General features: G+C 43.5%; 1 protein-coding gene across 2 annotated transcripts in view; it reads right to left on the reverse strand.

Annotated features, from left to right (window-relative positions):
• Positions 1-1,355: 1,355 nt before the first annotated feature.
• Positions 1,356-13,126, reverse strand: part of LOC126234448 (sialin-like) — a 152,482-nt gene continuing 140,711 nt past the window's right edge. For both annotated transcript variants that reach the window (XM_049943144.1, XM_049943143.1), the window contains one exon: positions 1,356-1,585. In XM_049943144.1, the coding sequence (XP_049799101.1) occupies positions 1,421-1,585 (165 nt within the window). In that variant the 3' untranslated portion in view covers positions 1,356-1,420. The remainder of the gene's footprint in view (positions 1,586-13,126) is intronic.

Below are 13,126 nucleotides of genomic sequence, written 5' to 3' on the forward strand. Positions count from 1 at the left end.
TCTTACCCTCGCGATCACTTTGTGAGCGATATGTATGGGGTTGTAGTATACTCTTAGTCATCGTTTAAAGCCGGTTGTTGAAACTTTGTTAATAGACTTTCTCGGGATGGTTTGCGTCTATCTTCAAGAGTCTTCCAGTTCCATTCCTTCAGTATCTCTGTGACACTCTCCCACAGGTCAAACAAACCTGTGACCATTCGTGCTGCCCTTCTCTGTATACATTCAATATCCGCTGGTAGTCCTATCTGGTACGGGTCCCACACACTTGAGCAATGTTCTAGGATGGGTCGCACGTCTGGTTTGTAAGCAATCTCATTTGTAGACTGAATGCACTTACCCAGTATTCTACCAACAAACTGAAGTCTGCCACCTACCTTACCCACAACTGAGCCTATATGATCATTCCAATTCGTATCCCTACAAAGTGTTACACCCACGTCCTTGCATGAGTTCGCTGTGTCTCATTGATATTATAGTCACTGCACATTTAAAGCAAATTGCTAATATATGCACGACTTTGAAATCTTACAGAGATCTGATAGAATTTTATGCAGCTTCTTTCAGACAGTACTTCATCACAGATAACTGCATCATCTGCAAAAAGTCTTAGAGTACTGTTACTATTGTCTGCAAGGTCATTAATATACAACATGAACAGCAATGATCCCAGAACTTCCCTGGGTCACAGCTGAAGTTACTCCTACATGACGATGATTCTCCGTCCAAGATAACATAATACGACCTCCCTACTTAAAAGTTCTCAGTCCAGCCACAAATTTCACTTGATACCCCCATATGACCGTACTTTTGACAACAAGCGTAGGTGTGATACTGACCCAAATGCTTATGAAATAATGCGTCTACCTGTCTGCCTGGACCTAAAGCTTTCAGTATTTCATGTCAGAAAAGTGCGAGTTCGGTTTCACGTAATCAATGTTTCAGGTCTCTACGCTGGTTGCCATTGAGGTCATTCTGTCAAAACACCTCATTAAGTTTGAGCTCAGAATATGTTCTAAGATTCTACAAAATATTGATGTCAAGAATACTGGACGGTAGTTCTGTGGATCATTTCTGCTACACTTCTTGTAGACGGGTGTGACCTGTGCTCTTTTCCACGTGTCGCAACCATTACATTTAGCACTGCCGTACTAGTAACTAAATTTTTCAGTGACTTATGCCTTATTCTACTGAGACACGTTACCACAATCAAATGTTTGCTATATCAGGGATGTTTGAAACTTTGCAATGATCACTAATTAACTTGTAGTGAATTTAAAATTGGAAACTGGTGATAAGAAAGTACAAAAGTAGTTATTTATTTGTCAAAAAAATATAAACATACAAGAAAGGCAGCTGTAGATAGAAGAATTAAATTCAGTTAATTAGACAGATGAAGCAAGAGTGAAATTTAGAAGTATTGCTACGTTTCTTGAGCTGGGGATGATTTTTCAGGATCTTTAGATTTCTCAGGAGGTCTGTTCCAACTCTGCTCTTCCACTGAACCGAAAATCAGGTAAAAAACGAAGCAGCCACACGTTACGCCCGCTGCGATGTAGAAGGCTATGTTCCACTGCGCCAGAGTTTGCTGTTAACAAAAAACAAATTCTGTGTTAACATTGCAATGTACGTACATAACGAGTGGCTAAGAAGCTGCACTAGTATTTACGAAATATTTATTGTGGAAAGAATATTAGTAGTAATAGCAGTAATGACAGGAAGCAACCAGAGGCTTGAAGATTTGACTTACAAACCATAGCGCTTAAGTATGGCGTAGTCCTATAAGCATATCTCTCTAAAACCTATGACATTCCTGCATAAGCGCACATCTAATGTTTAAAGCAGAAGTCGATAGTGACATATAACTGAGATGTACAGTAGTAACACCCACTTACAAAAATGGAAATAAGCAAGTAATTTCTACTTTTTGAGAAGACATCTTATAAGAATATTTTTTTCTAATAATAACCTTTTGACAGCTGCCCAGTTTTACTTTCGTTGATGATTCTCTACAACGGAAGCAATATACGATCTCCAGAAACTTACTTATGAAAAAATTATACAAAAAATACCCTGTTCATACTTTTCGTGAGCTTGACAAGACCTTCGATTGTGTAGAACATGAAATTATACCATAAAACCTAAAACATTATTGCGTTAAAAATAAATTTGTTTGCACGGATATTTAGCTTACGAAATAATGTCATTGGGATCAAGTTAAATCTTTTCGAGCAGAAGAACAGTGATTATATAGTTTTAAGGGAGACAAGAAACAAAGCTCAAAGGACACGTAATTATATCTTATTGACAGTTTTTTATTTTTATTTTCTCCACTCTGTGGCGTACTTTTATATACCTTCTTCACACTGCTTTACATAACTTCTGAAACTGCAATTTTTCTTCTACTGCAGAATTGGAAATCTGCATATGAAGCTTATTACAGGTGTGACCGGTATGGTTTTTCAGTTTTCTTGATAAGAATATTCAACTGGTGAAACAGCTTCTGGCACATACAGGCTGCTCCGACTTTTCATCTCGTGATACACAGATTACTGATAAAAGAGTTTGATTTTGAAGCTTCCTGGCAGATTAAAACTGTGTGCCGGACCGAGACACGAGGCCGGCCGGTGTGGCCGTGCGGTTCTGGGCGCTTCAGTCTGGAACCGCAAGACCGCTACGGTCGCAGGTTCGAATCCTGCCTCGGGCATGGATGTGTGTGATGTCCTTAGGTTAGTTAGGTTTAAGTAGTTCTATGTTCTAGGGGACTGATGACCACAGATGTTAAGTCCCATAGTGCTCAGAGCCATTTGAACCATTTGAACCGAGACACGAAATCGGGACCATTGCCTTTCGCTGGAAAGTGCTCTACCATCTGAGTTACCCAAGCACGGCTCACGACCCGTCCTCACAGCTTTACTTCCGCCAGTACCTCGTCTCCTACCTTCCAAACTTCACAGAAGCTCTCCTGCGAACCTTGCAGAACTAGCACTCCTGGAAGCAAGGATATTGCGGAGACATGGCTTTGTCACAGCCTGGGGGATGTTTTCAGAACGAGATTTTCACTCTGCAGCTGAGTGTGCGATGATATGAAACTTACTGGCAGATTAAAACTGTGTGCCGGACCGAGACTCGAACTCGGGACCATTGCCTTCCACGGGCAAGTGCTCTATCTGGTAGAGCACTTGCAGAGTGAAAATTTCATTCTGGAGTTTGATTTTTCTTGCAGGTTTAAATTCTGGTACTGTAGAGTTGTGTTTCCGAGATGTCAGAGTATGGTAAAGTTATCTTAAGGTAAGTCTTTCTGTGAAGATGTTTAGCGGTATAGAATAGTTCCGGTAAAGTTTTGTGTCAGATGGTTTACGATTTGGTAGTCATTTTAATTGTGGGACTGTTACTGATAGAGTGTAAAAGTGGTAGATGTAGTGATAGATGATGTATGTGGTAGAAGTTCTCGTGATGGAAATGTTGCTAGGTAGAAATAACATTTGGTAGAATTGTTTATTGGAAGTGCTTAATTTCCAAATTTTAGGTGCCGGAACGCACCTCTTCAACCTCTTGGCCCCTCCTCCCCCTCCCCCAGCCATAAAAATCTTGAAAACTCGTCTTGTATGCAAATGTTACATGGTTACACTCGGCACGCCCGGAGCCCATCTCAGATTGGCGTCCTAAGTGGCCGCTTATGACGTTTTCGCACTCTTGAGAAGTAATTTAACTGTGACTAATACTTCATTTACTGTCAACGGCCCTGCCGAACTGGATACTCCGGTTCGCGTCGGACCTTCGAAGGTAAGCTCCGTCAGGCGGGCCAGTACAGTACAGGGATATGTGGCCCTCTGGGTGTGCCGCGTGATGTTGACAATTTTGCCTCTCTCTTTACGGCAGAGGGAGCATCGGGGATGGTTACGTAAAGTCTTTGCGCAAATGTCCTGGACTAAATTCCAAACCTGTCCGCCTTGTCTCGTGAAGTGAGAGCACGCGACATTTTCGATGGTGAAACGTCTCTCGGATGGGAACGATAAGCTTCCCGGGCTCGTTGGTGCAGGCTATGTGCAGGGACTGGGTTTCACTGTCTCCCTTCTCTCATGGTTCCCAACACGGACACGACACTATACTACACACACATACTGGAGTAGTCATCTACACTTAACCTTTCGACTCCAACAATATGAAAAAAAAAATATTTTAAACACCACTTACAACTTCCGGGATGATAGGCCGTGATCGGTGTATAAAATTTTCCCCTAATATTTCCTTTCCGGCTGGAGAGGGCATCTTCAGAAATAAAATGGCGAACTCCAACAAGAACTCGGGGGAGCGCCGAATATATGGGGAGTGTAGAGAGCACCACAGTCCATCGCGTGACGTCAGCTACGGGATTATCTATGGTAGTGGCAACATTCTCGACTGAAAGTAGTCGATCGTCATTCTAACGTTGCAATGTTGACATCCAAATTTTATCTAATTTAACATCTTCCTCTTTTCTGTTAAAGTTATTGCAGTGTTTATAAATCTCAATAGCCCTCTCTACGCACTGATAATGCGATGTTTTCGATATGATACTCGTCTCAGCGAATTTTATTTCATAATCACCCGCTTGGTAAAGATGTTCCGCTACTGCCGATTTATTCGTATGTCCCAGGTGGCAATTCCATGTGTTTTTGTGGTACCTATATAAACCAGTCCACAACTACAAGGAATTTTATACACACCCAGTGTAGACAAGGGATGTCGTATATCTTTTGCCATTCTTAAACATTCTTTTATCTCCCTGGTGGATCTGAAGTTAGTTTCCAAACCATACTTGGTCGACATTTCCCCACTGCGACCTGTAATCAAATTGATGAACGGGAGGAGTACTTTCCCTTTGGGCGACCGTAGTTCCTCGTCGATTCAAATTCTCTCCCTAGGGAGAAGTACCCGATTTATCTCCTTGTTAGAACGACGATTGTTCTTGACTGTCGACCGTAGATGTTCAAGCTCATCTTTGAAATAAATCGGTTCAAAAATTTTGTGTTCCCTATTCACCATGGTTTTAATCACATGTCTTTTCTGTCTGGAGTGGTGGGTAGAATCTTTGTGCAGGTAACGGTCAGTATGCATGGCTTTTCTGTATACCCTAGGCACAACGTCCCGAGCTCTCGCTTGATAACAGACACATTCGAGAAAGTCAGTTGGCCATTATCTACGTCTCCGTAGTAAATTGCATTTTTGGATTGAAACTTTTGAGATGTGTTAGGAAGGCATCCAATTCCTCTGCACCGAGCGTTCATACTACGAAAAGTATCATCGACATGGCGATATCACGTGGCTGGTCTTTTACTGGCAGTCTGCAACGCCCGTTGTTCAAAGTTCCCCATAAACAAATTGGCCACAGCTGCGCTAAGAGGAGTGCCCATAGCCACCTTGTCAGTCTGTTCATAAAAATGATTATTGTATTGAAAATAGATCGTAGTGAGACAGTGTCTGAGTCAGTACAGAATATCTGCTGGAAAAATATCCGCTCTGCATGAGATAGCTTCGTTCACTGGGATCATGGTAAATAATGACACATCAAAATTAAAAACGGTATCATCTTGGCCCATGTGTATTTCTTTTAAATTGTCGTCACTTTTTCTCTGAAGATGTCTCCCGCAGTCGGAGAGGAAACGTTAGGAAAAAAATTTATACATCGACCACGGCCTATTAGGCTGGAAATTGTACGTGATGTACAAATTGTAAGTGATGTAAGTAGCAGCAGCGAAAGCTTACACTGTATTATTTTAACAAATTTTCACAAAACTAACTTCTATCGTCACAGTGATCATTCATACTATACGATTTTATTCACTTACTTTACTTCAGTAATGACCACATCTCGTAAAAAACCGGATTTACGGTGGAAAACGGAATGCACTAACGTTTACGTTCGGTTAGCGAGTGCATGCAACGGCATCAATTCCGCTGTTAGTGAGTGTGAAACGTGCGGACATTACTGTGATGCTGGCCGTTGTGACCGAGCGGTTCTAGGCGCTTCAGTCTGGAAACGCGCGACCGCTACAGTCGCAGGTTCAAATCCTGCCTCGGGCGTGGATGTGTGTGATATCCTTAGGTTAGTTAGGTTTAAGTAGTTCGAAGTTCTAGGGGACTGATGAAATGGCTCTGAGCACTATGGGACTTAACATCTGTGGTCATCAGTCCCCTAGAACTTAGAACCACTTAAACTTAACCAACCTAAGGACATCACACACATCCATGCCGAGGCAGGATTCGAACCTGCGGCAGTAGCGGTCACGCGGTTCCAGACTGAAGCGCCTAGAACCGCACGGCCACACCGGCGGCCGGGGACTGATGACCTCAGATGTTAAGTCCCATAATGCTCAGAGCCATTTGAACCATTAATGTGATAGTAAGAGGCGTATAAACACTCTTCGTATATTGGTCTGCGTGTAACAGTCGTTCTCCGCGGCCCGGGCCGCGTCGCGCCGCGCAGCGTCGAATTGCGAAGCGTCAACATCAGCGTTCAGGCCAAGTGGGGCGCAGCTGACGTCAGCAGCAGTAACACCGGCTGCAGCTGTCGCAGCACCGACCACCCGTGGCATCGGTACTAGCTTCGGTGGAGGCGTGTGACGTCGGCGACTGTGGAGACGGAAGAGGTGTCAGCAACAACGGCGTCTCTACATGTACGTGAGTACCAACGTAGCGGGGCCCAGGTATTTCATCCATGCATTATGAAACGTCGATGAGGCGAAAAGGGACACAGAGAGTGCAACAAAGTGCTCCACAAAAACTTCCGAGCACTCAGGAACAGGTAATGTAGAATCAGACGAACTTGAGAACATACTATAATGCAAGATTTTAAACATGGCTGAAACAGCAACTGTTAACATTCTTCACGGTAAATGATAACAGACAAACAGTTGCTGGATAAAGATTTATTAAAATTCTTGACAACGGTTTCGGTATATCTAAATATACCTTCATCAAAAGTAAAATACACCTGAACAGGAAGACACCTTGATTAACAAAAATTTTGCATCGGAACTCAGAAAGAAAAAAACACTACAGCTAAAGTAACTGTAAAATTACCAGAGTATTACAAGCACAAAAAATTTTAGTCACTTACTAAAATCACATATTGCAGTGGTGATACATAAAACAACTGTGCCAAAGGCGTCGTCAGTAGTTAAAACATCATCTCCATGTATACAACATAATTATGGACAGAGGGTTGATGCAAACACAGCACAGCATCATTACCTCGCCTGCGAACTAGCGTGAAGAGGGTGTGAAAGCCCTAGGGCAGACAGTTTCACCGAGAGAGGGCACTTGTGGTATGCGCGAGACACTCGCGCACATTAAAAGCCACGGATACATACACATGCACATCAAAATTATTAAAAGTTGTCCTAATTCAAACCTTCTGTCTTCATTACCAGATTGATTAATGTGCGCGAGTGTCTCGCGCATACCACAACTGCCCTCTCTCGGTGAAACTGTCTGCCCTAGGGCTTTCACACCCTCTTCACGCTAGTTCACAGCCGAGGTAATGTTGCTATGCTGTGTTTGCATCAACCCTCTGTCCATTATTATGTTGTATACATGGAGATGATGTTTTAACTACTGACGACGCCTTTGGCGCAATTGTTTTATGTATCTCCACTGCAGGATGTGATTTTAGTAAGTGACTAAAAGTTATTGTCCTTGTAATACTCTGGTAATTTTACAGTTACTTTAGCCATAGTGTTTTTTTCTTTCTCAGTTCTGATGCAACGTTTTTGCTAATGTAGGTGTCTTCCTGTTCAGGTGTATTTTACTTCTGATGAAGGTATATTTAGATATACCGAAACCGTGGCCAAGAATTTTAGTAAATCTTTATCCTGCAGCTGTTTGGCTGTTATCATTTACCGTGAAGCATACTATAATATGTTAATAAGGAATCTACATCTACGTCTATACTCTGCAAACCACCGTGCGGTGCATGGCAGAGGGAACGTCCCATTGCACCAGTTATTAGGGTTTACATTCGAGTATGAGGCGCGAGAAGAATGATTGAATGCATCTGTGCGTGCAGTAATTATTCTAATGTTATCCTCACGATCCCATTGTCAGCGATACGTAGGGGTTGTAATATATCCCTAGAATAATCATTTAAAGCCGGTTCTTGCAACTTCGTTAATAGACTTTCTCGGGATAGTTTACCGTCTTTTTCGAGAGTCTGCTAGTTCACTTCTTTCAGTATCTCAGTGACACTGTCCCACGTAACTACAAAGAGTACTGCCGCAAAAGTGCCAGAACTGAAATAACAACTCACTCATTGGGCAGTATCACACGCAAAACTGCCTGGACGTATAGAACAATTAGAAAAATATATGCCAGGCTTAGGCAAGAAAACAAAAACTAGACGATCCGTTCGTTCGCTAGTGTGACACCACTGCTCTAGTCGTTCAGACGGCCACCACAAAAATGTTCAAATCTGTGTGAAATCTTATGGGACTTAACTGCTAAGGTCATCAGTCCCTAAGCTTACACACTACTTAACCTAAATTATCCTAAGGACAAACACACACACCTATGCCCGAGGGAGGACTCGAAACTCCGCCGGGATCGGCCACCAGAAAATCAGTTATTAAGATCACGTAAGCCAAGCAAGGTATCACACAATTTATCTGATCCAAGGACAACAAAGACGGAAAGGAAATACAGACCCGACTGAAAGAGCTAATTCAAACAAAAACAAAAAAAAATGTCTCTGAGCAGTATGGGACTTAACATCTGTGGTCATCAGTCCCCTAGAACTTAGAACTACTTAAACCTAACTAACCTAAGGACATCACACACATCCATGCCCGAGGCAGGATTCGAACCTGCGACCGTAGCAGTCGCGCGGTTCCGGACTGAGCGCCTAGAACCGCGAGACCACCGCGGCCGGCAAGAGCTAATTCATCAGAAGAAAGAAAAGATAAGCTTTAAAAATAAAGACAGCAAACAGTACAGTCACAACTGAAAATGAGACGGAAGTGAAAACAGGCAAGCCGAAACAAAATTCGCAGTGTAGTCATAACTGAAACAGAAGAGGAAATCACGAAACTGAAACAGAATTCGGGCCTAAATAAAGAAATTAAATGCGAAGCATCTAGGAAATGCAGGCCGAAAGTGATAGTATACGATGACCCAGTAACCATGCCAGGCAGTGAACTGAGTCACTCTACGAACAGAACTTGGAGGGAACCTCAGACACGGAGCAGTTCTTAGAACAAACAAAACGCTTAAAACAGGTCCATGGGAGAAGTTTACAGTGTATTATGTGCTGCACGTAAATCCAAAAGTCAGAGCACAGTTGTTTACACAAAAAGGAATGTGCATTGTATTCGATCAACTGCTGTGAAGGACCACATTGCAGTCAGTAATTGCAGTACTACATAGTAAATAAAATGCGGCAAATATCAGGTCAACAGTTGGATAAGATGATACACTGTACAGAAAGAAACCTATTAAACCCGAGCCCACTGATAGAACGGACTATAAAATTACCTGTCATCTTTGTAAGAAACGAAAACCTGCGTGGAAAAGAAAGCGAGATGCAGAAAGTTCGAAAATGTTCTGGTCCAGTGTGAAGGATATAACGAGAAGAGACACAGCGGCACAAACCGAAAACGTGACTTATCTTACAGGCAAGGCCGATAATGAGATGGACAATAAGAAGGCCAATAACACGAATAATGAAGAGAAGGAATGGAGTTTACGGCAATGGCTAAGAAGAAACGAAACAAGGAACGGACAAATGCCTACCTCTAGACAGGGAAGCCTTAAAGGACATCCAGAAAAAGTTGAAAGTGCAATGTAAGCAAGGCGTGACAGCACGCAACATGTTATAGCAGCGAAGTGTGGTAGTACGCAACATATAATGGAGGAAGATTATAAAAATACACAGATCATAGAAGAAGCTACAGATGGCAACATGAAAGACATGACATGAAAAATGGACCCGCGGTCTATGTACGAAATGCGTGAAAACGCAATAAGACTTGCTAAATTAGAGCATTTACGTGTGTTAACCATAGCAATAAGGCACCTTGTTAAGCACATTGATCCAAAAGTGTGAACCATAATTTTCTTGTCACGGAGGAAGTTGATCATATTTAGCTCAGTATCAACAAACTGCCTACAAATATACACATCAAAAAAAGTTTTCCATCACCTCGGTTCCGAGAGTTCCGGAACCTGTACAGAATATTGGAACAGAGATCAACATAAACATCATTTCCGCTCTATTTGTTGCTCATGAAAACCACACATTGCATGTTGTACCACCATACAGCGAGACCTTCAGAGGAGGTGGTCCAGATTGCTGTACACACCGGTACCTCTAATAGCCAGTAGCACGTCCTCTTGCATTGATGCATGTCTGTATTTGTCGAGGCACAACTTCATCAAGGCACTGTTGGTCCAGATTGTCCTACTCCTCAACGGCAATTCGGCGTATATCCCTCAGAGTTGTTGGTGGGTCACTTGGTCCACAAACAGCCATTTTCAATCTATCCCAGTCATGTTCGATAGGTTTCATGTCTGGAGAACATGCTGGCCACTATAGTCGAGAGATGATGTCATCCTGAAGGGAGTCATTCAGAATATGTGCACGATGGGGTTGCGAATTGTCGATGCGAGTTGTCGTCCATGAAGACGAATGCCTCGCCAATGTACTACCGATATGGTTGCACTACCGGTCTGAAGATGGCATTCACGTATCGTACAGCCGTTACGACCCCTTCCATGACCACCAGCGGCGTACGTCGGCTCCACATAGTGTCACCCCAAAACAGCAGGGAACCTCCACGTTGCTGCACTCGCTTGACATTGTATCTAAGGCGTTCAGCCTGACCGGGTTGCCTCCAAACACGTCTCCGACGATTGTCTGGTTGAAAGCATATGGGACACTCATCGGTGAAGAGAACGTTATGCCAATCCTGAGCGGTCCATTCGGCATGTTATTGGGCCTATCTGTACCGCGCTGCATGGTGTCGTGGCTGCAAGATGGACCTCGCCATGGACGTCGGTAGTGAAGTTGCGCATCATGCAGCCTATTGCGCACAGTTTGATTCGTAACACGACGTCCTGTGGCTGCACGAAAAGCATTATTCAACATGGTGGCGTTGCTGTCAGGGTTCCTCCGGCCACAATCCGTAGGTAGCGGTCATCCACTGCAGTTGTAGCCCTTGGGTGGCGTGAACGAGGCATGTCATCGACAGTTTCCGTCTCTCTGTATCCCCGCCATGTCAGAACAACATCGCTTTGGTTCACCCAGAGACGTCTGGACACTTCCCTTGTTGAGAGCCCTTCCTGGCACAAAGTAACAATGCGGAAGCGATCGAACCGCGGTATTGACCGTCTAGGCATGGTTGAACTACAGACAACACGAGCCGTGTACCTCCTTCCTGGTGCAATGACTGGAACTGATCGGCTGTCGGACCCCCTTCGTCTAATAGGCGCTGCTCGTGCATGGTTGTTTACACCTCTGGGCGGGTTTAGTCACATCTCTGAACAGTGAAAGGGAGAGTGGCTGTGATGCAATATCTGCAGTCAGCGTTTATCTTCAGGAGTTCTGGGAACCGGGTTGATGCAAAACATGTTTTAATCTGTGTACAAAGGAACTGCGGACCGTACTTGCCGTCATCTTTAAGAGGAGGCAGAAGAGACTTGATATTAAGCATCTGTACAGGCAGTTAGTGATGACACATAGCCGAACTGTGTATGATTACAGAATAGCCCCATAGATATTTGTTCACTAGGTTCCCATAGCCTTCGTATGCAGGCTGGGGTGGCCGAGTGGTTCTAGGCGCTACAGTCTGGAACCGCGCGACCGCTACGGTCGCAGGTTCTAATCCTGCCTCGGGCATGGATGTGTATGATGTCCTTAGGTTAGTTAGATTTAAGTAGTTCTAAGTTCTAGGGGACTGATGACCTCAGAAGTTAAGTCCCATAGTGCTCAGAGCCATTTGAACCTTCGTATGCAATCAACTCGCACTCCAGTCGCAGTGAGATAGAGGCAAATGATTAAAATAGGCCATATAAATGCAATGCCCAGTGTCATGGTGATGCAAGAACTCTGGAAAGTCTTAGAGGAGTTGGACCTACACATGCGATGTATGCAGACGCCGTAATGCAGAAATGGGGTATCACTGCACATGCCAGTTGCAGCAAAGATCGACCATAACATCAGGTCTTCATCCAACAGCAGCCATTGTGATGCCAGATAAAGACATAACAGTGACAAAAGCACATCAGCTCTATGATGAACACATGGTGAAAACAGAAATAATGACTGCCTTGGGAAAATTGTACATAACTAATCAATAATTTCAATACAGTCAGGGGATACAACCACGTACAGACAACTTAAAAACAGCAACAATACTGGATCGACACGACAGACACATTTTATTAATGGACGCAAACGTGATATCAACATTGTGACATAGCAGAGTAAAGGATGAAAGAGGACTCTGTCTTCAGGACACTATACAAGAACTTGGCCTTCATGTCATGAATAAGCCTCTCAACACAGCTACTTTCCAACGACGACAATATCATCTCATTTACCTCACAATTATAAACGCAGATTATGATTTAGACGCTAACAACCAGCTCCAGTGAATATACAATCTACTTATGGCGGTTGGGAACTTTTAAAGGCAGAATTTAAGATACAACCGTAGCAAACAAGCGGATTTGATGAAGCATCAAGGCCTGACAGAATAATGGCAGAAGTGTTGCATCAGCTAGTAGACCAAATTGTACCACATATGACAGTGTTATTAAACGAATGTTTTTTTCAGGGACGATTGCCCATAATTTGGAAAATTACGAATACCATTATACTAAAAGAAGGGGAAGACAAAGACCCTAGAGGACCGAAACCTGACGGGCCGGTTGCTTTGGTAAATGCTGTAGCCAAAGTACAGGAGATTCTCACGTGCTGCTGACTGACACTGACGGGCAGTAGGCACGAATCCCGTGCAGTACGGTTACAGGAAAGAGAAATCCAGCGAGGATGCGATAAATTATGCAAGGAATATTGTGGACACCTCAGTATGTTATGAGCATAATGATTGGTATAGCTGGGGCATTTGATAATTCGTGGTGGCCTGCCCTG

The sequence above is a fragment of the Schistocerca nitens genome, chromosome 2, assembly GCF_023898315.1.
Source record: "Schistocerca nitens isolate TAMUIC-IGC-003100 chromosome 2, iqSchNite1.1, whole genome shotgun sequence".
NCBI classification, from domain to species: Eukaryota; Metazoa; Arthropoda; class Insecta; order Orthoptera; family Acrididae; genus Schistocerca; species Schistocerca nitens.